The sequence below is a fragment of the Symphalangus syndactylus genome, chromosome 13, assembly GCF_028878055.3.
Source record: "Symphalangus syndactylus isolate Jambi chromosome 13, NHGRI_mSymSyn1-v2.1_pri, whole genome shotgun sequence".
Lineage (NCBI taxonomy): Eukaryota > Metazoa > Chordata > Mammalia > Primates > Hylobatidae > Symphalangus > Symphalangus syndactylus.
In genome coordinates, this window is record NC_072435.2 from 38903649 (window position 1) to 38930949 (window position 27301).

The 27301-nt window shown below is 53.4% G+C and overlaps 1 protein-coding gene and 2 non-coding genes across 11 annotated transcripts; all 3 read right to left on the reverse strand.

The window, feature by feature from the left end:
* Positions 1-1558: 1558 nt before the first annotated feature.
* TNPO2 (transportin 2) lies at positions 1559-26011 on the reverse strand. Of its 9 annotated transcripts, XM_063616086.1 has the most exons (26): positions 25820-26000; positions 25301-25417; positions 22946-23057; positions 21344-21419; positions 21111-21260; positions 17723-17829; positions 17502-17635; positions 17340-17421; positions 17144-17266; positions 16918-17036; positions 13942-14002; positions 13685-13850; positions 13027-13179; positions 8762-8987; positions 8387-8558; positions 7873-7959; positions 7683-7790; positions 7432-7590; positions 6076-6163; positions 5790-5888; positions 5187-5282; positions 4429-4504; positions 4109-4208; positions 3955-4029; positions 3709-3810; positions 1559-3600 (listed from the first exon to the last, which is right to left on the reverse strand). In XM_063616086.1, exons 1-26 carry the CDS (start codon positions 25852-25854, stop codon positions 3517-3519), a joined length of 2907 nt encoding a protein of 968 aa, XP_063472156.1. In that variant the 5' UTR covers positions 25855-26000; the 3' UTR covers positions 1559-3516. The 9 variants fall into 9 exon arrangements, with proteins under 9 accessions (XP_063472156.1, XP_063472155.1, XP_055092392.1 ...); XM_055236417.2 differs by lacking the exon at positions 25820-26000 and having other exon boundaries at positions 3576-3600; positions 3683-3810; positions 4429-4534; positions 25301-25795; XM_063616087.1 differs by lacking the exon at positions 1559-3600 and having other exon boundaries at positions 3683-3810; positions 4429-4534; positions 25820-26011.
* On the reverse strand, positions 5958-6034 carry LOC129461382 (small nucleolar RNA ZL2). Its single transcript, XR_008650527.1, has one exon. It is a non-coding gene; the product is annotated as a small nucleolar RNA ZL2 (small nucleolar RNA).
* Positions 8641-8710, reverse strand: LOC129461351 (small nucleolar RNA SNORD41). The gene has a single exon (XR_008650503.1). It is a non-coding gene; the product is annotated as a small nucleolar RNA SNORD41 (small nucleolar RNA).
* Positions 26012-27301: the final 1290 nt, after the last annotated feature.

Sequence of the window (27301 nt, forward strand, 5' to 3'; positions counted from 1 at the left end):
TGGGAATACAGGCACGCGCCACCACACCCGTCTAATTTTTGTATTTTTTTAGTAGAGACGGGGTTGCACTATGTTGGCCAGGCTGGTCTCAAACTCCTGACCTCGTGATCCGCCCGCGTCAGCCTCCTGAAGTGATGGGATTACAGGCGTGAGCCACCGCGCCTGGCCTAACTAACATCACACTTAAAACAGCATGTTGGCTGGGTGCGGTGGCTCAGGCATGTAATCCCACCACTTTGAGAGGCAAGGTGGGTTAATCACCTGAGGTCAGGAGTTCAAGACCAGCCTGGCCAACATGGTGAAACCCCGTCTCTACTAAAAATACAAAGAATTGGCCGGGCGTGGTGGCAGGCACCTGTAATCTCAGCTGCTCGAGAGGCTGAGGCAGGAGAACCACTTGAGCCTGGGAGGCGGAGGTTGCATTGAGCTGAGATGGCACCATTGCACTCCAGCTTGGGCAACAAGAGCAAAACTCTGTCTCAAACAAAAAAACTGCAGGTATTTACTGAAAGCCTCTTCTGAGCCAGGCAGCTAACCAATCCATGTAGGTCATCTGAGCAGTCCTTGCTGTTTCCTCTACTTGACACTCTTCTCTACATGGCTCTGTTCAAACATCATCTTCTCAGTGTGGCCTTTGCAGGTCACCCTACATAAGATTTCAACCGTTTCCCCCACCATTCTCTCTGCCTTCCTGTTTTTCTCTATAGGACTTAGCACAGTTCCACTTTTTATAGTCTATCATCTCACTAGAATGCAGGCCTTATTTGTTGAATATTGGATGTGTGTCAGTATTTTTTAATTTTCCCACGTTGATCTTTGGGCCACACCAGGGTTGCAATAAGATTTTATTCTGGCTGGGGGCGGTGGCCCACACCTGTAATCCCAGCACTTTGGGAGGCTAAAGCAGGTGGATTGCTTTAGCCCAGGAGTTGAAGACCAGCCTCGGCAACATAGCGAAAATCCCCTCTGCAAAAAATAAAAAAATTAGCCAGCATGGTGGCATGCACCTGTAGTCCCAGCTACTTAGGTGGCTGAGGCGGGAGGATTGCTTGAGCCAGGGAGGTTGAGGCTGCACTGAGCCATGATTGTGCCACTGCACTCCAGCCTGGGTGACAGAGCAAGACCTGGTCTCAAAAAAAAAAAAAAAAAACATTTTATTCTGAAGATTGTGGGTTTTTCCCCCACAGCTGAAACTACTTCTCATTTGCCTGAGTAATTGTAACTAATATTAATTAAATTACCCTCAGGCCTAGGGCTGGGCTGAGCCTTCTAGGAAAACCTTGACCCAGGGTCAGCTGATGGTAAGAGTGTGGCAAGGCCTCACCCCTTACCACTCAGTTTAAACTACGGCAGAGGGGCATCTTGAACCTGGGCTGTGACACTAATGGCTCACCCTTAGTTGAAGTCCCAGAGAATGAGCTGCACATTTCATATATGTTACAAATTTAATCTTCCATCTTTCACATTCATCTATGTTCCCACTCTCAAGTATCCCCAGTGCCCCCCCACATTTCTTCACTACCAAAGCCAAGGACACAGGAAGCCACAGACTAAGGAGTTCACAAGAAACTGATCTTTACTCAACAAAGTTCTACACAAGTGGAATCTCACGCCACCTTGGCGCCAATCCCCAGCACAGCACAGTAACAAATGGACAGACCCGGGAGCCCGCAGGGGGAAGAGGGGGAGGAGGGAAAGAGGGACTGTGGCTCAAGGCCAGTCTGGGTCCACAGCCCTGGGTAGGGGAGAAGGTTGAGAAGCTGAAACTTCATTGTGCAAAAAATAACCAAAAATAAATTAAAAAATTAAATATTTTTAAAAAAAAAAAAAAAGGAAAATGAGAAGAACCAGGCTCCCCTTCCCTGAAGGTGTTTGTATCCCCCCATCTTGAGTAGTGAGGGGTTACCAATCCCATCAGACAGCCAATCCATCCACACACCCCAAGACCCAGCAGAGGATGCTCCAAAGAACTGGAATTACCAGAAAATTAAAAGGTATTTTTAAAACTTTTTTTTTTTTTTTTTTTTTTTTAACAAATGGCTTCCAGAGACCTGCTCGAGTTTCATGGGGTGGGCGTGCAGGGACACCCAGCTAATTTATGGAATGTGTACGGAGTGCCCCTTGGAATAGAGGCAGGGCCTGACCCTGACTATGGAAAGACACAGGGCGTGGATGGAGGGTCTGGCGCCGAGGAGGGATAGATGGAGCAGGCCCCAGGATGCAAGACTCCAGTCAAACTCCAAAACACAAGGGGCTCCCCAAAGAAGTAGAAAGCAGGGAAGGAAAAAAAGGGAAAAAATGCTAAGGGGGTCTGCAGGGCCCAGTTTTCTGGCCAACTGGGAAGTAACTACACCCCCACCCTCTCTAGGGGAGCCCCTCCCACCTTGACCATGTTCCCAGACTATTCCGGAAGGTTCTCTAGAATTGCTGACCCAGTCTAGTAGGATCTCTGGGCTCACTGGGTACTATGATGAGCAGGAAGTCCCAGGGAGATGGAGTAGGGCACAGGGGACACACCACCTTTCCCTTCCACCAAGCCTTGGTTTTCCTTTTTGCTGGCAAAGCATAAACCTGTGTCCTCTGTCATCATCAAACAAATGCCCCTGCCCCGACCCTTGAGTTAAAACTCCGGCCTGAAACGTGAGAAGGGGGCTTTCAGAAGCACAGAGAAACGGACTGCCCCTGAAGCTGCTTACAGAGAGAGATGCTAGGGGTAGGTGCCAGTAGCTCTGGCTACACCCAGCTCTCTTCAGGAAAAAGGTCCCAACCCAGTGTCTTCAAAAGCCACTGGAGCACACAGGAAGGAGAAAGGGTGACCTCTGGCCAGCCCCAGCCACTCCAGTGGTTCTCACCCTGCGAGCCAGGCTAGGACAAGGACGGAGACACACCAGCTGAGGCTGCAACAAAGCTGGCAGGGAGTGTGTGGAGCGGGTCCCAAGCATGTGCGTGCTGACAGGGCGACTCCCAAGGTCACCATCTTTCTCCCCCCGCCCCGAGATCCCGCCTGAGGCCCCCCACCCACCCAGCCCTCCCCAGTCACCGCCAATTCCAGCAAAACAGCAGAAGCTTCTTAAACTCTAGATGCAGGTTACACGGAAGGCCTTACGGGTTAACTCAGGGGTTCACTAATTCTACTGTCTCCATGCAGTCGGGGAAATGGTGGAGCGGCTGGCCCAGCCTCGCCGGTTATGGCACCTGCACATGCGTGTGGCCATGTGTGTCTGTGTGAGTGTACGCGTCCCTACAAGGGCCCCCCTCCTGACCTGCTCCTCTCTCACCTCATCCGAAGCCGGATTCGGTCAGCTGTGTAGATTCCTCCCTCCCATGTAGCCGGCCCAAGTGGGCTGCCAGAGATGATCCTATTAGAGCCCAGGGGCCCTTGCCCACCAGAAGTCCCCCCCACCTCCCCGTTTGTAGGATGAGCATGGTGGCCCCACCCACCTGCCAGGAGGGCAGGTGGACGGACGGACGGACAGACGGGGAAGGCATCTGGATTTGAGTCCCACTCACTCCTCCCTAACCCCCCTCAACCAGGGCACAGCGACTTCTGGATGCAGCGCACTCCCCAGTAATCCCTCCGACGACGACGCAGACAGAAACCTGCAGGAGGAGGAGGAAGGTCATGGCCTGGGACCTTTCGGCCCCCAAGACAGTGCTGACTTGCCAGCTGCAGTCTCCTCACCTGGCAGTCTCCATGATCACCTAGACCCCGTAGAAAGCCGCCAGCCTCTCCTTGAGCAGTGGCGGGAATTGCTCAGAGAACTGCTGCCAGTTATCTTCCCCAACTTGGTCTTTGAAGCCGTGGAGAATCTGTGCGGAGGGTGGTGGTGAGGGGTAGGCAGGGGCAGAACAAGGGGAGTGCGCCTCTTCCCCCATCTCCAGGCCCCATTGTTACCAGATGGTCTCACCCCTGCCTGCTCCCGGAACTAGATCAGGGCCCAGTCAGAGCCTCACCTTATAAAACATGTCCCGAAGGTCATCCTTCGGGCTCACCCAGGAGGCTACAGCATCGCAGAAGAAAATAAAGTCCTGAAATGTGACGGATCCCAGGTGAGGGGCCGCCCGAGCCCAGCGCCCGCACCTACCCTCAGAGCCCAGCTGCCCCAACCTGCACAACGCCCCCCGGGTTGACACCAATCATCATGCAGATGCCGCGGAAGGCTGAGTCCTTCTCCTCATTGTCCCTGATGTTCCTGAGGGACGTGCACCTGTGGGAAGGTGAGCAGCTGGAGGTCAGAGGGCAGGCAGGGCATGCATCTGTGGAAGGCTGGGTCACTGGGTATCAGTGAGTGGGCCTGGGACATGCATCTGTGGGGGTGGGGCGGGGCAGGGAGTCAGTAGGCAAATGGGGCTGGAAGTGCACAGGCGAGGGAGGGGGTTGGGCCCGTCCCGCCCACCACACAGCAGGCTTGACACGTGGACACACACCAAGGCCGGATGAACTGCTGCAGCATAGGTGCCACCTCCTGGGGGCACACGTAGCCCAAGCGGCCGATGGTGATGGCTGGAATGGCAGAGGGACTCGTCAGGCGACCTGCAACCCCGAGTGGCCCCGGGACGGTACGTGGCGGGGCCTCTGGCACAAGGCACCAAGCCCCGCCCCATGAGCCCCAAGGGAATGGCTACTGCAGCCACCCTGGTCCCCCAAGCTTGGCCCAGCCAGGGGTCCTCCTCATCACACCTGAGTCTCTTCCCAGGTCTCTCTGCATTTATTTTTCTTTCCTTCCCCTTTCCTTTTCTTTCTTTCCTTTTTGTTTTTTGTTTTGTTTTGTTTTTGAGATGGAGTCTTGCTCTGTTGCCCAGGCTGGAGTGCAGTGGCATGATCTTGGTTCAGTGCAACCTGCCTCAGCCTCCCGAGTAACTGGGATTGCAGGCATGTGCCACTACCCCCGGCTAATTTTTGTATTTTTTAGTAGAGATGGGGTTTCACCATGTTGGCCAGGCTGGTCTCGAACTCCTGACCTCAGGTGGTCTGCCTCCCAAAGTGCTGAGATTACAGGCATGAGCCACTGCACCCAGCCTGAGGCTGCATCTTTCTTGGGGCTTCTCCCAGTGCCTCCTTCCAGGTACTTCCAGACACCCTCCTTGGTTCCTTGACAAGGCCCTTTCTGATGCCCTTCCCAGCCCAGAACCCCACCTCCAGAAGGCGGGCAGGGGTGCAGGCAGCAGCCGGGCCAGGTGCCCACCTGTGTTTTCCAGCAGTGTCTTGGGTGTGTTGGGTCGGTTAATGATCTCCACCAGGTTGTTGAGGACCATCTGCACATAAGGCTGCATCTCTGCCCCTGGGGGAGCACCCAATCAGAGCTCTGCACAGCCCCCGCCACCCACAGGGGGCCAGGGGGCCGCCTCCCTCACTCACTACTCACCCCAGTTCCAACTAAAGACTGGCCAACCACTACCAGTGAGGAAACGAAAGACCTCCTCCGGCTAATCCCCACCCAGAATCCCTGGCCAACCAGGGACAGACCCACACCCTCCAAACATCAGAGGCTTCCCTGGAGTCGCTAAGGTGACAACACGCTGCCCAAGTCAAAAGAAAAAAAGCCAAAGTCACCCAACCAATCCGAATGAGTTTTAGCCAACTACACAAAACGGTCCAATCAGAACAGCCATCCTATCCTTCCTCTTTGGAGAAGCCAATCATAAATGACCTTTCTGCTTGGATCCACCCCTGACGACCCCCCAGAGACTTCCCTTGAAGGAAGCTGTCAGTCAGAGCTAGGCTACCGCCCCCAGGTTAAGAACAGGCTAATGCGGGGGGGGGCATGTTGCCACTTGCAGGCACTCACCCATCTGCATGCAGATTTCACCAATGGCCCAGGTGGCATTGTTGCAGACGGAGATGAACTCTGGGTTCAGGTTGGTGCCCAGAATGGGCATGAACTCGGCTGGTGGGAAGAAACAGGGGTGCTGAGAAGGAGGGCCAGCCAGGGTAAGCTGCAGGACCTAGTCCAGCAGGCCCCATCAGACAGTACGAATACATCCCAATGTGGTCACAGTCATCCCCGGGTATTGCTCTCCATCACTTGAGGCTGGGGCTGGGGTCATGGGTTAGGGACAAGGCGAGTGTCGTACCGATACAGGGCTTGACATGGATGAAGCAGGCTTTGGTGAGGTCTCCCAGGAGGGCAAAGGAGCTCTGCCGGACCTCAGGCATCGAATCCTGGGGATTCAAGAAAGATCAGTGTGGCTAGGCTCCCCTCCTCCTAACCAGGACAGCTCAGGGGACACAGTCCCTGCTGCATGTCCAGCCTCTGCTGCTTTCCAGTTCTAGGGCTCCCAGCTGTTCCTTAACCTCCCTAGTCTCCAGCCGACATCTGCAAATGGGAGATGGCAGTGCCCCAACGGTCATCCCTCAGTGTCCGTGGGGGATTCTTTCCAGGTCCCCGCAGATATCAAAATCCACGGATGTGCAAGTCCTTGATATAAAGTGGCATAGTGTTAGGGCCAGGCGCAGTGGCTCACGCCTGTAATCTCCAGCGCTTCGGCAGGCCGAGGCAGGCCGATCACTTGAGGTCAGGAGTTTGAGACCAGCCTGACCAACACGGCAAAACCCTGTATTTACTAAAAATACAATAAAATTAGCCAGGCATAGTGGGACACGCTTGTAGTCCCAGCTTCTTGAGAGGCTGAGGCAGGAGAACTGCTTGAACCCTGGAGGTGAAGGTTGCAGTGAGCCAAGATCACACCATTGCACTCCAGCCTGGGTGACTGAGTGAGACTCTGTCGCAAAAAAAAGGTGGGGGGCAGTGCGGGGGGGGCATAGTGTTTGCATATGCACCTATGCACATTCTCCTGTACACTTAGCATCATCTCTAAATCATTAATACAATGTCAACAATATGGGAATAGTTGTTATACTGTATTGTTTAGGGAATAATAACAAGAACAAATGTCTGTATGCGTTCAGTACAGACGTAATTTTTCCTCTGAGTATTCTCAATCTGAGGTTGCTTGAATCTTGGGATGTAGAACCCAGCCAACTGTGCTGGGGCAGGGACTTGGGCTTTCACGTTTTCTATTTTCTTTCCTTCTTTCTTCCTTTCTTTTTTTTTTTTGAAGACAAAGTCTCAGTTTATTGCCCAGGCTGGAGTGCAGTGGCATGATCTCAGCTCACTGCAACCTCCGTCTCCTGGGTTCAAGCAATTCTCCTGCCTCAGCCTCCCATGTAGCTGGGATTACAGGCGCCCACCACCACGCCTGGCTAATTTTTGTATTTTTAGTACAGACGGGATTTCACCGTGTTGCCCAGGCTGGTCTCAAACTCCCGGGCTCAAGCAATCCTCCTGCCTTGGCCTCCAGGATTACTCTTTAAAATAATTAGAACAGCGCCTTTTCTCTGATTTCCTTTGGGCACAACCAGGTCCTGACTCCCGCCGGGGCAGCCCACGCAGGCTGCTGGGTGTCATCACTGTCCAGGTCCCCACCCACCTGCATGCACTGGAACAGCAATGTCATGATGTTGCTGCGGGCCACCAGCTGCTCCACGTGACCACCCAGGCCCTCGGCCAGGCCGCTGAGCAGATCCAGTGCTACAATCATGAAGTCCTTGTCGGGAGCCTCATACTGCTCGGGGTGCTGGGTGTACATCTAGACACAGATGGGGATGGGGCATGGGTGAGTGGAGCAGGCCTGAGGCAGGCCAATGCAGAAGCACAGGTGACGGGCCTAGGGGTGCTCACCATGGCCTGAGCCAGTGTCTTCTGCACAAGGGTGACACAGCGCTGGTAGACGGGCTCACAGTAAGGCAGGAAGCCACTCTGCAGGGCGGTGGCCACCGATGACAGACACTGGCAGGGAGGAAGGCAGGTGGGGAGAACTCAGGCAGGGTGGGCAGGATGGGCTTCGGGTGAGGGGCAGGAGCCCACTCACCTCCAGCAGGGGGAAGAGGTCCTTGTCTTCGTCCTTGAGCTCATTCCACTTCTGGATCAGTGGGGGCATCAGCTTCTGGATGTATTCCTGGAGAGGGAGCACGAAATTGGCGCTCCCTGGGTCAGGGTGGCACACTGTGACTCAGGCACCTGTTGCCCGAGTGGTGAGGCCTGAGCGCCTCACCGCGGCTGATGGGACCCTGAAAGGCCTGCCATCCGGCTAGACCTCAAAGCCTTCATTCTTCTCACCTGTCCAAGCACTGCCCTCCCCACCCCACCCCCCTGGGAGCCTGGGTCACCGCCTCCTGGTTCCCGAAGCACAGCACTTACCACGCTGTCTCATAACTGTCTTTCTCCCCCACTAGACAGGGAGCAGGGCGAGGGCGGGGCCGGGTCTGTCTGTCTGCCTGTCGAGGTCACGGCCACGTCCCTGGCGTGCAACACGGGGTTGCCACCAGGTCACTGGATGCCCAGGGGCACGGGGATCAGGAGGCGGGACCACTCTGGGGTCTCACCGGCTGGTTGAGGTGGTGGCCTACAGAGTCGGCCAGGGTGCCAATGGCGTCGTAGAGGATGAGCAGGTTCTTGTGCTGGTATTTCCCAAAGGCAAAGACAAGGGTGTCCAGGATGTAGCTGAGGTAGGGCACCAGCTCCGTGCAGGCTTCTTCCTCCAGGGTGGCGAAAGCACTGGTGGGAGGGAGGATGAGGCGGGGGGCTCAGTGGACCATGGCAGGTGACACTGGGCCATGGGCAGTCAGGGAAGGCAATTCAGGATCAGCCAGTACGAATATGAGAGAAATCAGTTCCACATCAACGGTCAAAGGTGTCATCACTTCCCAGAGGGTGGCCGGGGGAGAGTAGGGGCTGTGGGATCAGGGGTCCAGGGTCACCTGCAGGCCGCCTCCTGTACCCTCTTGTTGCCATCCAGGATGCGTTTGAGCAGCTCTGTCATCAGGGGCTTGAGATGCATGTCGGGTGGCTGGCTGACTACCCAGTGGGCATAGCGGCTCAGCGTCCAGCAGGCGATGGAGCGGACCAAGGCCTTCTTATCCGACAGGCACTGGATCAGGTGCGGGATCAGCTCGGGCAGGTAGGGCACCATGCCCTGCATGCAGCCTACAAGGAAAGGGAACCAAGAGGGGGCAGTTTGATTGGGCCCCAGGAACAAGCTGGGCCCAGCCACACCTACCCTATGGAGAGAAGAGTCAGCCGCACACAACATATACGGAAACTGAGGCTTAGAGGTTAAATCACTGGCCCAGACTCATTTCACAGAGCCAGGTAAAGGCAGGCACAGGAGGGGAAACAGCAGAAGCCTCTCATCCCAAAGCCCCGGGTTATCTTTATTTTTTTTTTTTTTTGAGGCAGAGTCTCACTCTGTCGCCCAGGCTGGGGCACAGTGGTATGATCATGGCTCACCGCAACCTTCACCTCCTGGTTCAAACCATTCTCCTGCCTCAGCCTCCCGAGTAGCTGGGATTACAGGCCCTTGCCACAATGCCCGGAGAATTTTTTGTATTTTTAGTAGAGATGGGGTTTTACCACGTTGACCAGGATGGTCTCAGTCCCCTGACCTCATGATCCACCCGCCCTGGCCTCCCAAAGTGCTGGGATTACAGGTGTGAGCCACCACGCCCAGCCAAAGAGCCCCGTGTTATCGTGCTAATTCAATTCATGCATTAATTCATGTGTTAATTGAATTCATGCATTAATTCAAAATTGGTTCCGTTACATAGTGAGTGGGGTTTTATGGGGCAGCAGTGACCCAAATGGAATAAAAGCACCTTGCATTTGAAACAGTTCTTAAGACGTTTGTGAGGTTTTTTTTGTTTTTTTTTTTTTTGAGATGGAGTCTTGCTCTGTCGCCCAGGTTAGACTGCAGTGGCGTGATCTGGGCTCACTGCAGCCTCTGCCTCCCACATTCAAGTGATTTCCTGCCTCAGCCTCCCAAGTAGCTGGGATTACAAGCGCCCACCACCATACCCGACTAATTTTTGTATTTTAGTAGAAACGGGGTTTCACCGTGTTGGCTAGACTGGTCTTAAAATCCCGACCTCAGGTGATCCCACCTCAGCCTCCCAGATCCCAGAGTGCTGCGATTATAGGTGTCCGGCCGTTTGTGATTTTTCTATTTCTCCTTATTTTTGTTTAATTTTTAATTTATTATTATTTTTTGAGACGGAGTCTTGCTCTATTGCCCAAGCTGAAGCACAGTTGCACAATCTTGGCTCACTGCAACCTCCACCTCCCTGATTCAAGCAATTTTCCTGCCTCAACCTCCCGAGTAGCTGGGACTACAAGCGTGGGCCACCATGCGCGGCTAATTTTTCATACTTTTAGTATAGATGAGGTTTCACCGTGCTAGCCAGGCTGGTCTTGAACTCCTGACCTTCGTTGATTCACCCACCTCGGCCTCCCAAAGTGCTGGGATTACAGGCATAAGCCACTGTGCCCAGCCATTTTAAAAAATTTTTTAATGTTTTCTTTGAGACAGAGCCTCGCTCTGTCCCCCAAGGAGGAGTGCAGTGGTGTGATCTCCACTCACTGCAACCTCTGCCTCCCAGGTTCAAGTGATTCTCGTGCCTCAGCCTCCCAATAGCTAGGACTACAGGTATGCGCCACCACGCCTGGCTAATTTTTGTATTTTTAACAGAGATGGGGTTTTGCCATGTTGGCCATGCTGGTCCTGAACCCCTGACGTGAGGTGATCCACCCGCCTTGGCCTCCCAGAGTGCTGGGATTACATGCTCGGGCCACCACACCCAGCGTTTTTTTTGTTTTTTTTTTCTAAAAGATCACGAACACTGCTCTTTTATTTAAAGAGAACAAAGATAATAGCATATCCCCCAATAACCCAAGACACAAGATCTATGTTTACCAGTTTGAGTTCAACTCCTATAGATCTTTTTACCATAAACATGTAATACAGGCCAGGTGCGGTGGCTCACACCTATAATCCCAGAACTCTGGGAAGCTGAGGTGGATGGATCACCTGAGGTCAGGAGTTCGAAACCAGCTTGATCAACATGGTGAAAGAAACCCTATCTCTGCTAAAAATACAAAAAATCCACCGGGTGTGGTGGTGGACACCTGTAATTCCAACTACTTGGGAGGCTGAGGTAGGAGAATCTCTTGAACCGGGGAGGCAGAGGTTGCAGTGAGTCAAGATTGTAACCATTGCACTCCAGCCTGGACAGTAAGAGCAAAACTCCGTCTCAAAAAAAAAAAAGAAAGAAATTAGCCAGGCCTGGTGGCAGATTCCTGTAATCTCAAGCTACTCTGGAGGCTGAGGCAGGAGAATCGCTTGAACCCAGGAGGCAGAATGTTGTTGCAGTGAGCCGAGATCACACCACTGCACTCCAGCCTGGGCAATAAGAGCCAGACTCAATCTCAACAAAAAAAAAAAAAAAAAAAAAAAAAAGAAAAAAAAGAGGCCAGGCGCAGTGGCTGGCTGGGCAAGATGGCTCACACCTGTAATCCCAGCACTTTGGGAGGCCAAGGCAGGCAGATCATGAGGTCAGGAGATCGAGACCATCCTGGCCAACGTGGTGAAATCCTGTCTCTACTAAAAATACAAAAAAATTAGCTGGGCATGGTGGCATGCACCTGTAGTCCCAGCTACTCGGGAGGCTGAGGCAGGAGAATCACTTGAATCTGGGAGGTGGAGGTTGCAGTGAGCCGAGATCGTGCCACTGCACCCCAGCCTGGCAAGAAAGCAAGACTCAGTCTCAAATAAATAAATAAATAACACAGCTTATGTAATCTATTAACATATGTAAGCGTATTGTGTGATACATACCCTATTAACATGAGATACATTAAACACATATTACATGTCAAAACATTTCTTTAGACAATTTTTTTTTGAGACAGGGTCTCACTCTGTTCTCCATGCTGGAATGCAGTGGCGCAATCATGGCTCACTGCAGCCTGGACCTCTCACCTCAGCCTCCCAATTAGCTGGGACTACAGGCACTTACCACCATGCCAGCTAATTTTATCAGGTTTTTTTGTTTTTGTTTTTGTTTTGGGTAGACATGAGATCTCACTATATTGCCCAGGCTGGTCTTGAACACCCTGGCTCAAACAATCTGCCTGCCTCAGCCTCCCAAAGTGCTAGGATTACAGGCATGAGCCACCACACCTGGCCTTTTTAAAAATTTTTTTGTGCGCCTGTAGTCCCAGCTACTCGGAGGCTGAGGCAGGAGAATGGCGTGAACCCGGGAGGCGGAGCTTGCAGTGAGCCGAGATTGCGCCACTGCACTCCAGCCCGGGCGACAGAGCGAGACTCTGTCTCAAAAAAAAAAAAAAAAAAAAAAAAAAAAAAATTTTTTGTAGAAAGAGGGTTTCCCTACGTTGCCCAGGCTGGTCTCAGACTCCTGGGCTAAAGCAGTCGTCCTGCTTCAGCCTCCTGAGTAGCTGGGATTACAGGCGTGCACCACAGTAACTAGACAAATTTTAGACAAACTTTCAAAGCTTACAAGGTTAAGGGTTTTTGCTGCCATGCCTGAAATTTTTGGCACAGGTCTGGATGCTGAGGCAATGGTATATCATGCCTCCAACGGACTCACAAAGCCCTCCTATAACAAGTTTTATGTCCCATCGGGACCATGGGAGCCTGAAAACCCCACCAATTACAGGACACCAGGTTGAATTTGATGAAACACCACCTACCATGGGTTACTACTGACTCTGGCAGGCCAGCCTGGCAGCCAGGAACAGGTTTAAGGCCCAGACACACCCTGGGTGATTGTAAGGAAGTGGCATCGATCTTTCTGTACCTCAGTTTCCCCATCTTTGAGACTGGGATCCAGCACCCACCTCATCAGGTGGTGGTGAGGGCCAAGGATGTTTGTCTACGTAAGTACACAAGGCAAGCATGCAGCTTTGCCTGCTGTTATTATCATTGTTGCTGTAATTACGCTTACAACATGAAAGAACTGCCTGCCTGCGAGAATGAACAAGAGGCCTTGCACTGTGGGGCTCCAGGGGTTCCTTTTAGGCCGAAAAACCAAGGGGAGAATTGAAATCTCAGAGCTGTTTGGAGTGGGGTGAGTAGGCCTCCAGGGAGAGCTGAGGCATTGGTGTGGCCAGTAATGTGCGCCAGCCCTACAGTCTCATGCCAGCACAGGGCTCAGAGATCAGGTGCACTCACCCTCAGCAATGGCGCCCAGCACCAGGATGCCCGACTCCTTGACCACCCACTCGGGGTGGAAGAGGAGGCCTTTGAGTAGCGGAAGTAGGTGGGGCAGCAGTTCCTCCCGGAAGACATTGGCGAGGACGTCCAGTGCAGCCGCTGAGCACTTCCCTGGGGAAGGGGGGACAATGGGGAGGCTCAGGGCGGCCCCTCAGGCAGGTGGCCGACCTTCCTTGACTGCACTCCCAGGATCAGAGACCATGATCAGAATCTTCACGATCAGCTTCTTTTTTTTTTTGTTTTTTTGAGACAGTCTCACTCTTTCACCCAGGCTGGAGTGCAGTGGCGCTATCTCGGCTCACTGCAAGCTCCGCCTCCCCGGTTCATGCCGTTCTCCTGCCTCAGCCTCCCGAGTAGCTGGGACTACAGGCGCCCGCCACCACGCCCAGCTAATTTTTTGTATTTTTAGTAGAAATGGGGTTTCACTGTGTTAGCCAGGATGGTCTCAATCTCCTGACCTCGTGATCCGCCCACCTCAAGCCTTCCAAAGTGCTGGGATTACAGGCGTGAGCCACTGCGCCCGGCCACGATCAGCTTCTAATCAGCTTCTAGTCACCTCCCAAGAGGGAGTCCAGGGCTTGCCACCCCAACCCCACCCCAAGGCAGGGGCACACACTCAAATTCCAGTCGGACAGAGCATCATCATCATCGTCATCCTCCGCGTCCTCGGAGCCATCAGGCCGCTCAGCCTCGTGGGGCAGTGTGACTGTGCGTGACTTGTGGAAGCGTGGCTTGATGTCCTGCTCACTGTCGGGGACAGCCTCATCCTCCTCCACATCCCCCTGGGGGACAGGCAGACTGTTAAGTACTTTGGGGACCACAGCCATGACACCCACGCCCATGCCCACCCATGCTGGGTGGGCCCTGCCTGACCTTGAGCAGAATGATGTCAATTTCCGAGTACTTCATCCCATTCACCAAGATGGGGATCAACCTGCACAGAGAGGGGCTGTTTATGGGGATGCAGGGGCCGTGGCAAAAGCTGGGGGAAGGCACAGCTTGGGGAGGAGGCAAACAGGTGTCAACAGAGTGACCAGCCCCCCAATCAGCCACAGAGCAGACCCTGCAGAGCATGATGGTACTGCTAGGTACAAATCGATCCATTTCCCTCTGGGGAATTATTGGAATCTAGTCTCTGCTGCTATGATTAGGATATAAATGATACCACTCCTACCTCCACAGAAAGGTTTTTTTTTTTTTTTTAGAAGCAGGGTCTAACCCTATCACCCAGGCTAGAGTGCACTGGTGCGATCACAGCTCACCACAGCCTCACACTCCTGGGCTCATGCAATCCTCCTGCCTCAGCCTCCCAAAGTACTAGGATTACAGGCATGAGTCATGGCACTCAGCCTGCAGGAAAGCTCTTGACCCAGGCCTGGCCACTCAGTGAATTACAGACCCCTGAATACACTGAAAATCTTGGTACGGTGCCTGGTCCCTAGCACAACATTAAGGCAGGGACGTGCGGTCCTATTCCTAGCCACTTTCCTGAGATAGGGCAGAGACTAGCCAGGGTAGGGGAGCAAACAGACTGGGCAGCCAGCCCCTCAGCTGCAGCCCAGAGTTGAAGGTGACAGAGCCTCCATTACCTGCTCATCTAGGTCTCGTTATTCCCCAGGAGCCGTCCGCCCAGCCCTAGACTGTTATCAATAATAATTTGGGGCCGGGCATGGGGGCTCACACCTGTCATTATAGCACTTTGGGAGACCAATGCAGGAGGATTGCCTGAGCCCGTAAGTTTGAGACCAATCGGGACAATATAGTGAGACCTCACCTCTAATGAATGATAAATAAATAAATAAACAAACAAACAAACAAACAAACAATATGCTGGGCACGGTGACTCACGCCTGTAATCCTAGCACTTTGGGAGGCCAAAGTGGGCGGAACACAAGGTCAGGAGTTCAAGACCAGCCTGGCCAACATGGTGAAAACCCGTCTCTACTAAAAATAAAAAAAAATTGGCCTGGCACGGTGGCTCACGCCTGTAATCCCAGCACTTTGGTAGGCTGAGACAGGCGGATCACAAGGTCAGGAGATCAAGACCATCCTGGCTAACACAGCAAAATCACGTCTCTACTAAAAATACAAAAAATCAGCTGGGCTTGGTGGCGCTCGCCTGTAGTCTCAGCTACTTGGGAGGCTGAGGCAGGAGAATCGCTTGAACCTGGGAGGTGGAGGTTACAGTGAGCGCAGATGGCGCCACTGCACTCCAGCCTGGGTGACAGAGCGAGACTTCATCTCCAAATAAATAAATAAATAAAAATTAAAATTAAAACAAAAAATTAGCCCAGCGTGGTGGCACGCATCTGTAATCCCAGCTACTTGGGAGGCTGAGGCAGGAGAATCACTTGAATCCAGGAGGTGGAGGTTGCAGTGAGCCAAGATCGTGCCACTGCACTCCAGCCTGGGCGACAGAGTGAGACTCTGTGTCTCAAATAAATAAATAAATAAATACATAAAATAAGGCCAGGCGTGGTGGTTCTGTAATCCCAGCACTTTGGGAGGCCGAGGCAGGTGGATCACGATCTCAGGAGTTCAACACCAGCCTAACCAACATGGTGAAACCCTGTCTCTACTAAAAATGCAAAAATTAACTGAGCATGGTGGCAGGCACCTATAATCCCAGCTACTCAGGAGGCTGAGGCAGGAGAATCCCTTGAACCCGAGAGGCGGAGGTTGCAGTGAGCCAAAATTGTGCCACTGCACTCCAGCCTGGGCAGCAGAGTGAGACTCCGTCTCAAAAACAAAAATTTAAAAATAATAATAATAATGACTTGGGGGCTGGCTGCAGTGGCTTGCACCTGTAATCTCAACACTTTAGGAGACCAAGACAGGAGTACTGCTTGAGGCCAGGGGTTCGAGACCAGCCCGGGCAACTTAGCAAGACCTCATCTCTACTAAAACTTAGAAAAGATTAGCTGGGTGTGGTGGAATGTGCCTGTAATCCCAGCTACTTGGGAGGCTGAGGTAGGAGGATTGCTTCAGCTGGGAGGTCAAGGCTGCAGTGAGCCATGATTATGCCACTCCACTCCAGCCTGGATGACAGAGCAAAACCTCGTCTCAAAATAAAAAGGAAAAAAACGATTTGGAGAGAGGCAAGCAATCCAAGTTTGTCAAGGAGGGTCAGTTTTAGGACTTTTGTTGGAAACACTTTTCTTTACTCTGAAGTTCCTAAGCTAGAAGGGCACAGAAGGCTACAGCACTACCCACAGGGAAGGTTGTGCCTAAGAATGAAGCCAACAGAAGGGAAGCAGATCTGAGACCACACAGATGCCTTTCACATCCTTTGAGCTCCTGGATACAGCCATACCTGAAGCCTTTGTTGATTTGTCATTTCTTTCTTTTTTTTTTTTTTTTGAGATGGAGTCTTGCTCTGTCACCCAGGCTGGAGTGCAGTGGTGCGACCTTGGCTCACTGCAACCTCAGCCTCCTGGGTTCAAGCAATTCTCCTGCCTCACTCTCCTGAGCAGCTGGGACTACAGGAGCAGGCCACCATGCCCAGCTAATTTTTCGTATTTTTAGTAGAAACGGGGTTTCACCATGCTAGCCAGGATGGTCTCGATCTCCTGACCTCGTGATCTGCCCGCCTCGGCCTCCCAAAGTGCTAGGATTACAGGCATCAGCCACCACGTGTGGCCATTGATTTTTCATTTCTTTCCACTTATCAGTTACCTAATTTTGAAGTCTTCAAAAAGTGGCATTCTTACCGCTTACACATAAATATATACTGAAGTAAACTGACAAGGATGTGGACTGAGAGAAGCACAGCAGGTGACCAGAAGGGAAGGCAGAGGCATAGCAAGAGGTCGAAGCTGGGGTGGGACAGCGGGCAGCAGCAGCACTCACTGGACCAGATGGGAGGCCAGGACTTCCTTGCAGATGGGCTGCTCGGCCAGCGTCAGCCAGAACTCACAGGCCTCAAGGGCAACATTCTCATCATGGTCCTGGGTCCTCTGCAGCATGTACTGTGGTAGGGGGGAAAAGCTGAGGCCTGGCCTGGCTGGGGGTGGCTCTCTGACCCCTGCCACCGGCCCCCTGCCTGCCCGCCTGGGCTGGCCTCGACCATGCACACCTGGATGATGCTGTGCATGTGGGGGATGAGCCTGTCGATCCGCACTTCCAGAAGCATCACCAGGGCGCGGCACACATTCTTCCGCACCTCGGGGTCATCATCCACGGCCAGGGCAAATAGGTGCTGCAGGGAGGAACAGGGTCAGCTGTAGGGGCCCTCAGTCCTCTCCCTGCCCACCCCCAGCCCAGCGGCCCACCTCGATGAAGGTGTCAATATTGTCCATCAGTGCCTGGGCCCGGTCCATGATGAACTGGTTCACGCAGGCGATGGCATGGGACCTGGCGGGGAGCAGACACATGGGTCACCCTGACCCTGCCCACTTCAGGCTCCCTGGAAGCCCCCAGGGAGCTGCACCCACCGGATCTTGGGACTGCAGTGCTTGAAGAACTGCAGGAACTTGGGGATCATGATGTTGAGGGGCCTGTTGAGGGCGTCACTGTCCAGAAGCTCTGATGAGTCTTCGCAGATCTTCTGCAGGGCTCCAAAGGCTCCCTGAGTGCAGAGGGGCAGAGAGACAAAGGTGGGTGGTGGTCCCAGCCCCCCAATACCCGCTCTGGCCATCCATGGCTTCTCACCTACCTCACAAGTGTTGTAATCCTCCGAATTAAGCAGGTTGCAGAGCTGGGGCAGCAGTTCGGGCCACATCTGCAGCTCACCCTTGGAAGCGATGGTGGTGATGAGAATGCCTGGGGCGGCCGGGAAAGGACGCTGCCTGAGGCTGGGCGGGGGCTGCCCAGTACCTCCCCCTCCCACTGGGCACCCCCAGTGCTGCCTTTCTGTTCCCTAGCCCATGTATGCCCTCCACATCCCCCCTCCTTTTTTTTTTTAAGAGATAGAGTTAGCTCTGTTGCCCACGCTGGATTGCTGTGGCACAATCAATAGTCCATAGCAGCCTCAAACTCCTGGCCTCAAGCCATCTTCCCACCTCAGCCTCCTAAGTAGCTGGGACTGCAGGCACATGCCACCATGCCCAACTAATTTTTAAAATTGTTTGTAGAGATGGGATCTCACTATGTTGCCCAGGCTGACCTAAAACTCCTGGCCTCAAGCAATCCTCCTGCCTCGGCCTCCAAAAGCACTGAGATTACAGGCATGTGCCACCGCTCCTGGCCTTGACATAGGTAGAAGGATACTCCTTGACTCAGTAAGTACCCTGAGCTTTACTGTGAGTCAACTCTGTTCCAGGCCCTGAGGCACAGCACAGAGCAAAACAGAAAATCCTCACCCTTGGGAGCTGGAAGCAAGCTATGAAGTAAAGATAAATTAGCAAAAAAAACTGGGAGGGGCCGTGCATGGGCAGCTCATGCCTGTAATCCCAGCACTTTGGGGGACCAAGGTGGGTGGATCACTTGAGGTTGGGAGATCGAGACCAGCCTGGCCAACATGGTGAAACCCCATCTCTACTAAAAATACAAAACTTAGCTGGGTGTGGTGGGGGGCACCAGTAATCCCAGCTACTCGGGAGGCTGAGGCAGGAGAATCACTTGAACCCGGGAGGCAGAGGTTGCAGTGAGCAGAGATCACGCCACAGCACTCCAGCCTGGGATGGAGCAAGACTCCATTTCAAAAACAAAACAAAAACAAACAACTGGGAGGGGCCACATGCCAAGGACTAAGGGGGGAAATACAGTAGAAAAGATGGTGAAAAAGGGCTGTAAGTGAAGGTAGCAACTTTAAATTGGGTGGCCAGAGCAGGCCTCGTTGAGGTGACACCTTGATATCTGAGCCAAGACCTGAAGGAGGTGAAGGAGGCGAGGGAGGAATCATCCAGGTTTCTGGGGAAAGGGCATCTGAGGCAGGGGACTCTGTGGTGCAAAGGTCTGGCGTAAGGACAGGCATGATGAGAGGGAAAGGAGGTAAGGGCAGGAAGGTGGCAGGGATGCTTGTACTGCCTATTAGACATCCAGGAGTTACATACAGCAGGCATCTGAGGTGCCAGGACAGTGCACATATCTGGTGACAGAGCTGGATATGGGTTCTGTTAAGTGCAGAGATGGTATTTGCTGCCACGAGATGGCAGTGTTTCCCAAGGGTGGAAACTGTCAATGAGAGAAAGGTGCTGAGTGGGTAGGTACACAGTGAGGACTGTGGAACCTTAGCCACATCCCCTCACTCTGTGTGCCTCAGTGCTTCCAGCCCTCAGAAGAGACAAAGAAAACCAGCCTCCTAACTAAGGTTATCAGTAGGTTTCTTTTTCTCTTTTTTTTTTTTTTTTTTTTTTTTTTGAGATGGAGTCTCACTCTGTAGTCCAGGCTGGAGTGCAGTGGTGCAATCTTGGCTCACTGCAACCTCCACCTGCGGAGTTCAGGTAATTCTCCTGCCTCAGCCTCCGAAACAGCTGGGATTATAGGCACCCGCTGCCACACTCAGCAAATTTTTGTATTTTTAGTAGAGATAGAGTTTCACCATGTTGGCCAGGTCTCAAACTCCTGACCTCAGGTGATCCACCCGCCTCAGCCTCCCAAGGTGCTGGGATTAGAGGCGTGAGCCACCGCGCTTAGCCTGGATCAGTAAGTTTCAACGACTTAGCGAAGAACCTGGCACATAGAATGAGCTCAGGAAGTCCAGATCCTCCTGCTGGCCTGGGAGGGGGTTTTTGCAGGACTAAAAGTTACTTTTTATTTTTGAGATGGTATCTCAGTCTGTTGCCCAGGATGGAGTACAGTGGCATTATCTTAGCTCACTGCAACCTCTGCCTCCCAGGCTCAAGCGATTCTCCTGTCTCAGCCTCTCGAGTAGCTGGGATTACAGGTGCCCACCAGCTGTAATTCCCAACTAATTTTTTGTATTTTCAGTAGAAACGGAGTTTCACCATGTAGGCCAGGCTAGTCTCCAACTCCTGATCTCAAGTGATCCGCCTGCCTTGGCCTCCCAAAGTGCTAGGACTATAGGCGTGAGTTACCGCACCCAGCCAAAAGTATTTTTTTGTTTTTATTTATTTATTTTTTTTGAGACGGAGTCTTGCTCTGTTGCCCAGGCTGGAGTGTAGTGTCGCAGTCTCGGCTCACTGCAACCTCTGCCTCCTGGGTTCAAGCAATTCTCCTGCCTCAGCCTCCTGAGTAGCTGGGATTATAGATGTTCACCACCACGCCTAGCTAATTTTTTTTTTTTTGAGACAGAGTCACGCTGTATTGCCAGGCTGGAGTGCAGGGCGCCATCTCGCCTCACTGTAACCTCCAACTCCTGGGTTCAGGTGATTCTCCTGCCTCAGCCTCCTGAGTAACTGGGACCACAGGCGCGTGCCATCACGCCCAGCTAATTTTTTGTATTTTTAGTAGAGATGGGGTTTCACTATGTTGGCCAGGATGGTCTCGATTTCCTGACCTTGTGATCCGCCCACCTCGGCCTCCCAAAATGCTGGGATTACAGGCGTGAGCCACCGTGCCTGGCCAGCTAAGTTTTTGTATTTTAAGTGGAGACGGGGTTTCACCATGTTGGCTAGGCTGGTATTGAACTCAACCTCTGGTGATTTGCCTACCCCGGCCTCCCAAAGTTGCTGGGATTACAGGCGTGAGCCACCGCGCCCGGCCAATTCTTAGTCATCTTTCTGTAACTTCCTCAGGCCACCTTCCAAGAGTCAGAAAAGGCTCTGCCGAAAACCTAATTCCATTGCACCTGAAACATGAATACCTGCATTATTTTAACTGCTATACGCTTAGCACTCAGCCCAAGGCCGAACACAAAATTCTAGATGTTCCATGACTGTCTCAGAGGCAAGAAGGACTGTTTCAGGAGGGAGTGGTTCCAGAGCGTGGCCCTGCACTGCCTCAGCTGTTTCTGACTTCTGCTGCTTACCCAGACAGGTCCCTTAATAGCTCAGCGCCTCAGCTTCCTCATCTATCAAATGGCAATAGTAATAGTACTACCATAGAGGGTGCCAGAGCATTCCATGAAGCACTACACTTAACATGCTGAGAAGTGAGAGTTCAGTGTGTCCTCAGAGGCCAACCCCCGCTGCCCCTCTCACCAATGGTGGCTCGGATGAGCGAGGAGGCGTCGCCAATGTTGTTGAGACACTCCTGTTTGATGAAGTCTGCCACAGGGGGTGGGAAGCTCTGATAGTGCGCCTTCACGTTGTTCTTGAGGATGAGGCCACTGAGAGAGCGCGTTGGCTCATCTGGGAGGAGGAAGGCTGAGGTTCAGGGGCCCACGGGGGAGAAAGCAGGTTCCCGATCGCATGGAAGGGAGCAGAGGGCGTACCTTCTGACTTGAGTCTGGTCAGGACGAAAATCAGGTAGTTGTTGAAGTCAGGAAACTGATTGAGTTGTTTGAGTTTCTGCCAGGCTGTTAAGGAACTTGGAAGACAGAGGCCTTCCCCCAGCCAGGCCCCCTCACTACCTACCTGACACTATCTCTGACCACTGGGACCAGGCTGCCAGCTCCTGGGGGATCCCGCTCCCTAATAAGCCCACAATGACACAGAGCACCTCAGACACATCAAATTCATATAAGGGGCCGAGCGCGGTGGCTCATGCCTGTAATCCCAGCACTTTTTGGAAGGCCAAAGCGAGCATATCACAAGGTCAGGAGTTCGAGACTAGCCTGGCCAGCGTGGTGAAACCCCATCTCTACTAAACATACAAAAAAATTATCCGGGCATGATGTGTGCATGCCTCTATTCCCAGCTACTTGGGAGGCTGAGGCAGAATTGCTTGAACCCAGCAGGTGAAGGCTGCAGTGAGCCAAGATTGCGCCTCTGCACTCCAGTCTGGGCGACAGAGCAAGACTCCATCTCAAAAAAAAAAAATCATACAAGGAGTTGGGTGGAAATGTCTGAGTTTACCATCCACTCCTGAAGACCCAGCCAGAGCAGGAGAGGGAAGGAGAATCCTGCTCCTCTTAAAGTGGCAGCTACTAGTCAGCTCTCCCCACTAACAGGCCATGGTGCCTTTTTTTTTTTTTTAAAGAGGGAATCCAAATTTCGGGGTGAATCATGCTCATGGTTTAAATATTTATTTATTTATTTATTTTCAGACAGAGTCTCACTGTGTCACTTAGGCTGGAGTGCAGTGGCACGATCTCGGCTCACTGCAACCTCTGCCTCCCAGGTTCAAGTGATTCTCCTGCCTCAGCCTCCTGATTAGCTGAGATTACAGGCTTCTGCCACCACACCTGGCTTAATTTTTGTATTTTTAGTAGAGACAGGGTTTCTCCATGTTAGCCAGGCTGGTCTCAAAACTCCTGACCTCAGGTGATCTGTCTGCCTCGGCCTCCCAAAGTGCTGGGATTACAGGCGTGAGCCACCGCGTCTGGCCTATATATCTTTTCTTTGAGACAGGGTCTGACTCTGTCGCCCAGGGTGGCTGGAGTACAGTGGCACAATCTCAGATCACCACAACCTCTACCTCCTGGGCTCTAGCCATCCTCCCAAGTAGCTGGGACTACATGTGCATGCCACTACACCCAGCTATTTTTTGTATTTTTTGTAGAGATGGGGTCTCCCTATATTGCCCAGTCTGGTCTCAAACTCCTGGGCTCAAGCGATCTACCTGTCTCGGCCTACCAAAGTGCTCCGATTACAGGCATGAGCCACCCCATTAGGCCAGGGCCTACTTTAGTAGTTAATGGAGTAGATGCTAGCGTTCGATGAGCATTAGGAATTTTCATCATTTTCCATAACAATCCCCGCAGCTCTGGAAATGGGACCCAGGAATTGTAATCCTTCTCTGTCCAGGGCAGATCCTCCGCACAGCAGAAAAAATCTGGGGACTAGGGGAGTCAGTCCCTCTCTTTCTCTCTCTGGCCTTTGGAAACTGCACACATCTACCCGGTTCCCCTAGCCCCGGAAGGAAGGAAGGATACATCCTGCACGATGCGCTGAGTGGCTGTGTTGGGCGACTGTGAGTCTTTAAGCAGCTGCAGGACCTGCTGCAGGCCCTGCTCGTCTGGCTGCCAGTCCATGGCGCAAGGCAAGCTGCGGGGGTAGGGGCCGGGGTCAGCGCTGGGTCTCTGGGGCTCCGTGTGAGACCCAGGTGGAGCCCCTGAGGCCGCGGTGGCCGCATGACGACGGGAACGCCCTCGGCGGACAGGCGGAGGCCTCCGATCCACGCCCGCCCAAGTGCGGGGTCCCCGCCAGCTGCGCCATCCTCGGCCGCGCAGTCGCGGGCTCGGGAGCGCGGGAGGGGGGATGTGGAAACGGGCCACAGGCGGCGGCGGCGGCGGGGCCCGGCGGATCCTCATGGGACCCAGCGAAGAGCCCTCGTCCCAGGGTGGCCCATGCCGCCGACCCTGGCTCCGAGCCCGAAGGCTTCCACCTCCCTCGCAGCGGCTGGGCGAGGGCCCAGCCGCTTCCACATCCACGGGCCCCGCCCCAGACCGTGATAGCGCCCCGGCCCCCGTGGTCTCTTCCTTGCAGGCACAGTCCCTGAAGAGTGCCCTTCCCCCGACACTCGGCCCTTAACCTCTGCCAGATCCCAGAGGCCTCCTGCCCTAGTCCAATTTCTTAGCTTCCCCAGATGCACCGTCCCAAGACGACCGTCCTGATCTCTCCTGTCCCCTGTTCCTGCCCTTCAAGCTCAGTGGATGCCAGATGTCCTCCTCTGTGGCCTAGCCAAATTCTAAGGATTCCCCTTAATCAGGCCCAAAGCAGTCCCCAGATAGGTCTCTGCTGCCTCTTCGAATGAGAGCCAGCCAAGCCCGGCCAACCCACTATAGGAGCCCCCGGACGGATCCCAGTCGCCTTCCCCAATCAGGTCTGGCCAAGCCTCTCCCTGAAATCCCCTCCGACCCTGTCAGCAGTAACCCCTGCTGACGGATCTCTGTTGCCTCTCCCAGTCAAGTTCGGCCGAGCCCCCCACCACCTCGTGTCAGTAACCCCCTGGTCCGATCCTTGCAGCCTCCCCCAGTTCGACCTGGGTGAACACCCCCCGGGGCATTCCCCTCAACGGATCCCAGCAACGCCTCGAAGTCAGATCCAGGAAAACCCTCTAGGCCGAAGTCTGACGCCCCTCCCTGTCAGGACCCAACGAGCTCCCCTCCCCCCTCCCCGCTCAACTTTTCAGTGCGGCCTCCCCCAATCAGACCCAACCAAGCCCCACCGAAACATGCCCCTACACACACCCGATTCTCGCGACGTCCCCCAATCAGGCCCCAAGCAGTCCCCAGACGCTTCCCCCAATCAGATACCCTCCAGCCCGACCCCAGCAGTCCCACTGGCCCTCTTCTTGCGGAGCCCCGACATGGCCTGGCTCCGAGGCCCCACCCCCTAAGCTCTGCTCGGTTCCCCCCTCCCCCGCCCGGCCCGTTCTAGCTGCGAGGAGGATCGGGCCCAACCGGGTTCCCGGCTTTTCCCGGTCGGGCGCGGCCCCGACGCCCGGGCCGCGCGCGGCGCAGGCCCGGTGCCCGGCGGGGGTCGACGCAAGCCGGGGCCAAGAGGGTCGGGCTCTGAGTGAGGCCCACTTACCCGGCCCCGGGCAGCAGCGGCGGCAACTCGCGCTGCGGCTTCTCCAGAGACTCGCGCGGAAGGAGGGAGCCAAAGAGAGAGAATTTAAAAAAAAAAAAAAAAGAAAAAAAAAAAAGAGAAAAAGAAAAACGCGGCCGTAGGTGAGCCGCCGCGGCTCCCGTACTCCGTTCAAACTGGTCCCGCCGAGCCAATCGGAAGGTTCAACCTTCACACGTGCTCTGGCACTTGGGAAACCCGGGCTGAGACAAGGCCCGGTCACGTGACCAGAGTTGCCGTTTCGTTGGCCTCTCTAGCCAGCCGGTCCTCCCAGTGTCTCGTTTTCCCAGCATCTTACACTGACCTGACCGCAAGCTCTCTAGCTGGAGCCAGGAGTTTGGTAGCGCGTGGGGACTTCCTGTGTGTGATGAATCCAGGAACCCCTCGGCCAGAGCCAGCGCCCTCCTTGTCACCTTCCTCCACTAAAAATTGAAATGTGCCTCCCTTCCCCCATCCAGAGGTACTTGGGAGGAGTACGCTGTGTGTGCGCAAGGAAAGAGCTGAGCGTGGTCTTTATACCCCAGAGACAAAGGAAAGAAAGCAGGACAAAGTAAGTGCCTGAGACAAGCCGGGTTCCTACAGAAGCCTCTGCCACTTTTTGCAGTACTGTTTGATAGTTTTTACAAGGAGATGAAAAAGCCACAAGGATATAAATTTTTGAATAAAACGAAATGAACTAATAAAATAAACTTTGAACCACGCCTAATCCCTTTCCCTACCTGAAGTTGAATGAGGTGGAACAGCGCAGGAAATTCTGGCAAGGGCAGGGTAATGAAGAAAGAAATCTTCTTGATCCTTGCGACGTCTGAAGACAGTAGGGCACCGTTTTTCCTTCTCTTGAGAGAGGAGCAGATGGTAAAGAGCTGGAGACCTGGAACGTCTTAGTTTCCCCTCCCTGCCCTGCTGATAACAAAGTGGGAGACCTCCTGCCACTTGAAGCCTCAGTTTCCCCACTTGTCAAATGGGTATAAGAGCAGTTCGCGCGATTAGAGATCATCCAAGTTAAGCACGACCTGGCCAGCTCTAAATTGTTCCTTAAAAACGTGGCTTTACCCTCCAAGGCTCAAGGCTGTTCTTTTACTGTATTCAGCCCCTCCCTAAACCGATATTTAATGAATTCATCAGCTCTAATCCCAAAGAACAACCCACCCTTCCCTGAGGAACTTTTTGACCCTGGTGAGAAGCACAGGTCAATTTTTGCCCCTGCCTGAAGGAGGGGAACAGCTATCTCAACCCACTTGCCGTAGGCAAAGTCAGTCCCGGCTCCGTTCATTCATGAAAAGCAAGTACTGGGCCTCCAAGGTTAGGGAAGTGTCGGCAGGCGCCTAACTCCACTCGGAGAATCGCGGAAGACACCCTAAAGGAGCAGTTGGGATTCCGAGGTAGCCAGTTCCGCTGGACTGAAACCTGGGCTGAGAAACACGTGCAGAAAGCCGCCACCAACGCATGCGTAAAGGCCTCCCTCTCCCCCACCCTCCGATAAGCCCTGGAACTACAAATCCCGTCCTGCCACGCGCCAGGGTCGCCGCGCTCTGGGGTTTTGGCTGAGAATCAAATTGGCAGGAGGGTCTCTAGACCAACCGAGGTGCATGGGGAGCAGGAGAGTGAGACTGGGGAGCTGGGGCTGGATTTGGGGGTTCCTGGGGCGGGTGTGAACGATAAGAGCTTTCTGGTCAAATTTGGGGGCTGCCCCAGATAAAGATCAGATGGGGAGTGAGTTTGGGATGCAGGAGACAATTTGTTAAGGTTCACCCCCTTCATATAATATGGCAAATTTTCAGCGGCCCCCCGCAAGCCTTGGGGCAGAACAAAGTAGCCCCTGCTGCACGTGTGGTCCACATTGTTGGCCCTTGTGTGGTCACGGAATTTTTTCTTCCTCTCCAGCTGGTGAATTTGAGTGCTGAATCAGGACAAGGTTTTGGGTTTTTGTTTTTTTGTTGTTTTTGTTTTTCTATTTCTTTTTGTTTGTTTTGTTTTGTTTTGTTTTTGAGACGGAGTCTTGCTCTGTTGCAAGGCTGAAGTGCAGTGGCGCGATCTCAGCTCATTGTAACCTCCGCCTCCCGGGTTCAAGCGATTCTCCTGCCTCAGCCTCCCGAGTAGCTGGTATTACATGCATGCGCCACCACGCCCGGCTAATTTTTTTTTTTTTTTTTTAATAGAGATGGGGTTTCACAATGTTGACCAGGATGGTCTTGATTTCTTGACCTCATGATCCGCCCGCCTTGGCCTCCCAAAGTGTTGGGATTACAGGCGTGAGCCACCGCGCCTGGCTTTTTTTGTTTTTTGTTTGTTTGTTTGTTTTTTGAGACGGTGTCTTGCTATTATTGTCCCGGCTGGAGTGCAATGGCTCAATCTCGGCTCACTGCAACCTCCGCCTCCGGGTTCAAGCGATTCTCCTGCCTCAGCCTTCCGAGTAGCTGGAATTACAGGCGCCAGCCACCACGCCAGGCTAATTTTTTGTATTTTTAGTAGAGATGGGGTTTTGCCATGTTGGCCAGGCTGGTCTTGAACTCCTGACCTCAGGTGATCCACCCACCTCGACCTCCCAAAGTGCTGGGATTACAGGCGTGAGCCACTGTGCCCGGCCCAGTGTTTTCCTATTTCTTTCTTTTTTTTTTTTTTTTTTTTTTTTTTTTTTTTTTTTTTGAGACATTATCTCGCTCTGTCGCCCAGGCTGCAGTGCAATTGTGGGATCTCAGCTCATTGCAACCTCCGCCTCG

Excerpts from the sequence above, each read along its gene's own strand:
- TNPO2 (XM_063616085.1), bottom strand. The coding sequence starts at position 23,323 with ATGAGGATCCGCCGGGCCCCGCCGCCGCCGCCGCCTGTGGCCCGTTTC. Across the intron at positions 14,003-16,917 it reads CTGGCCTCCCATCTGGTCCA|GTTGATCCCCATCTTGGTGA; the intron begins GTGAGTGCTGCT and ends CTCTCTGTGCAG. Across the intron at positions 3,811-3,954 it reads TTCGGGACATGTTTTATAAG|ATTCTCCACGGCTTCAAAGA; the intron begins GTGAGGCTCTGA and ends CCCTCCGCACAG.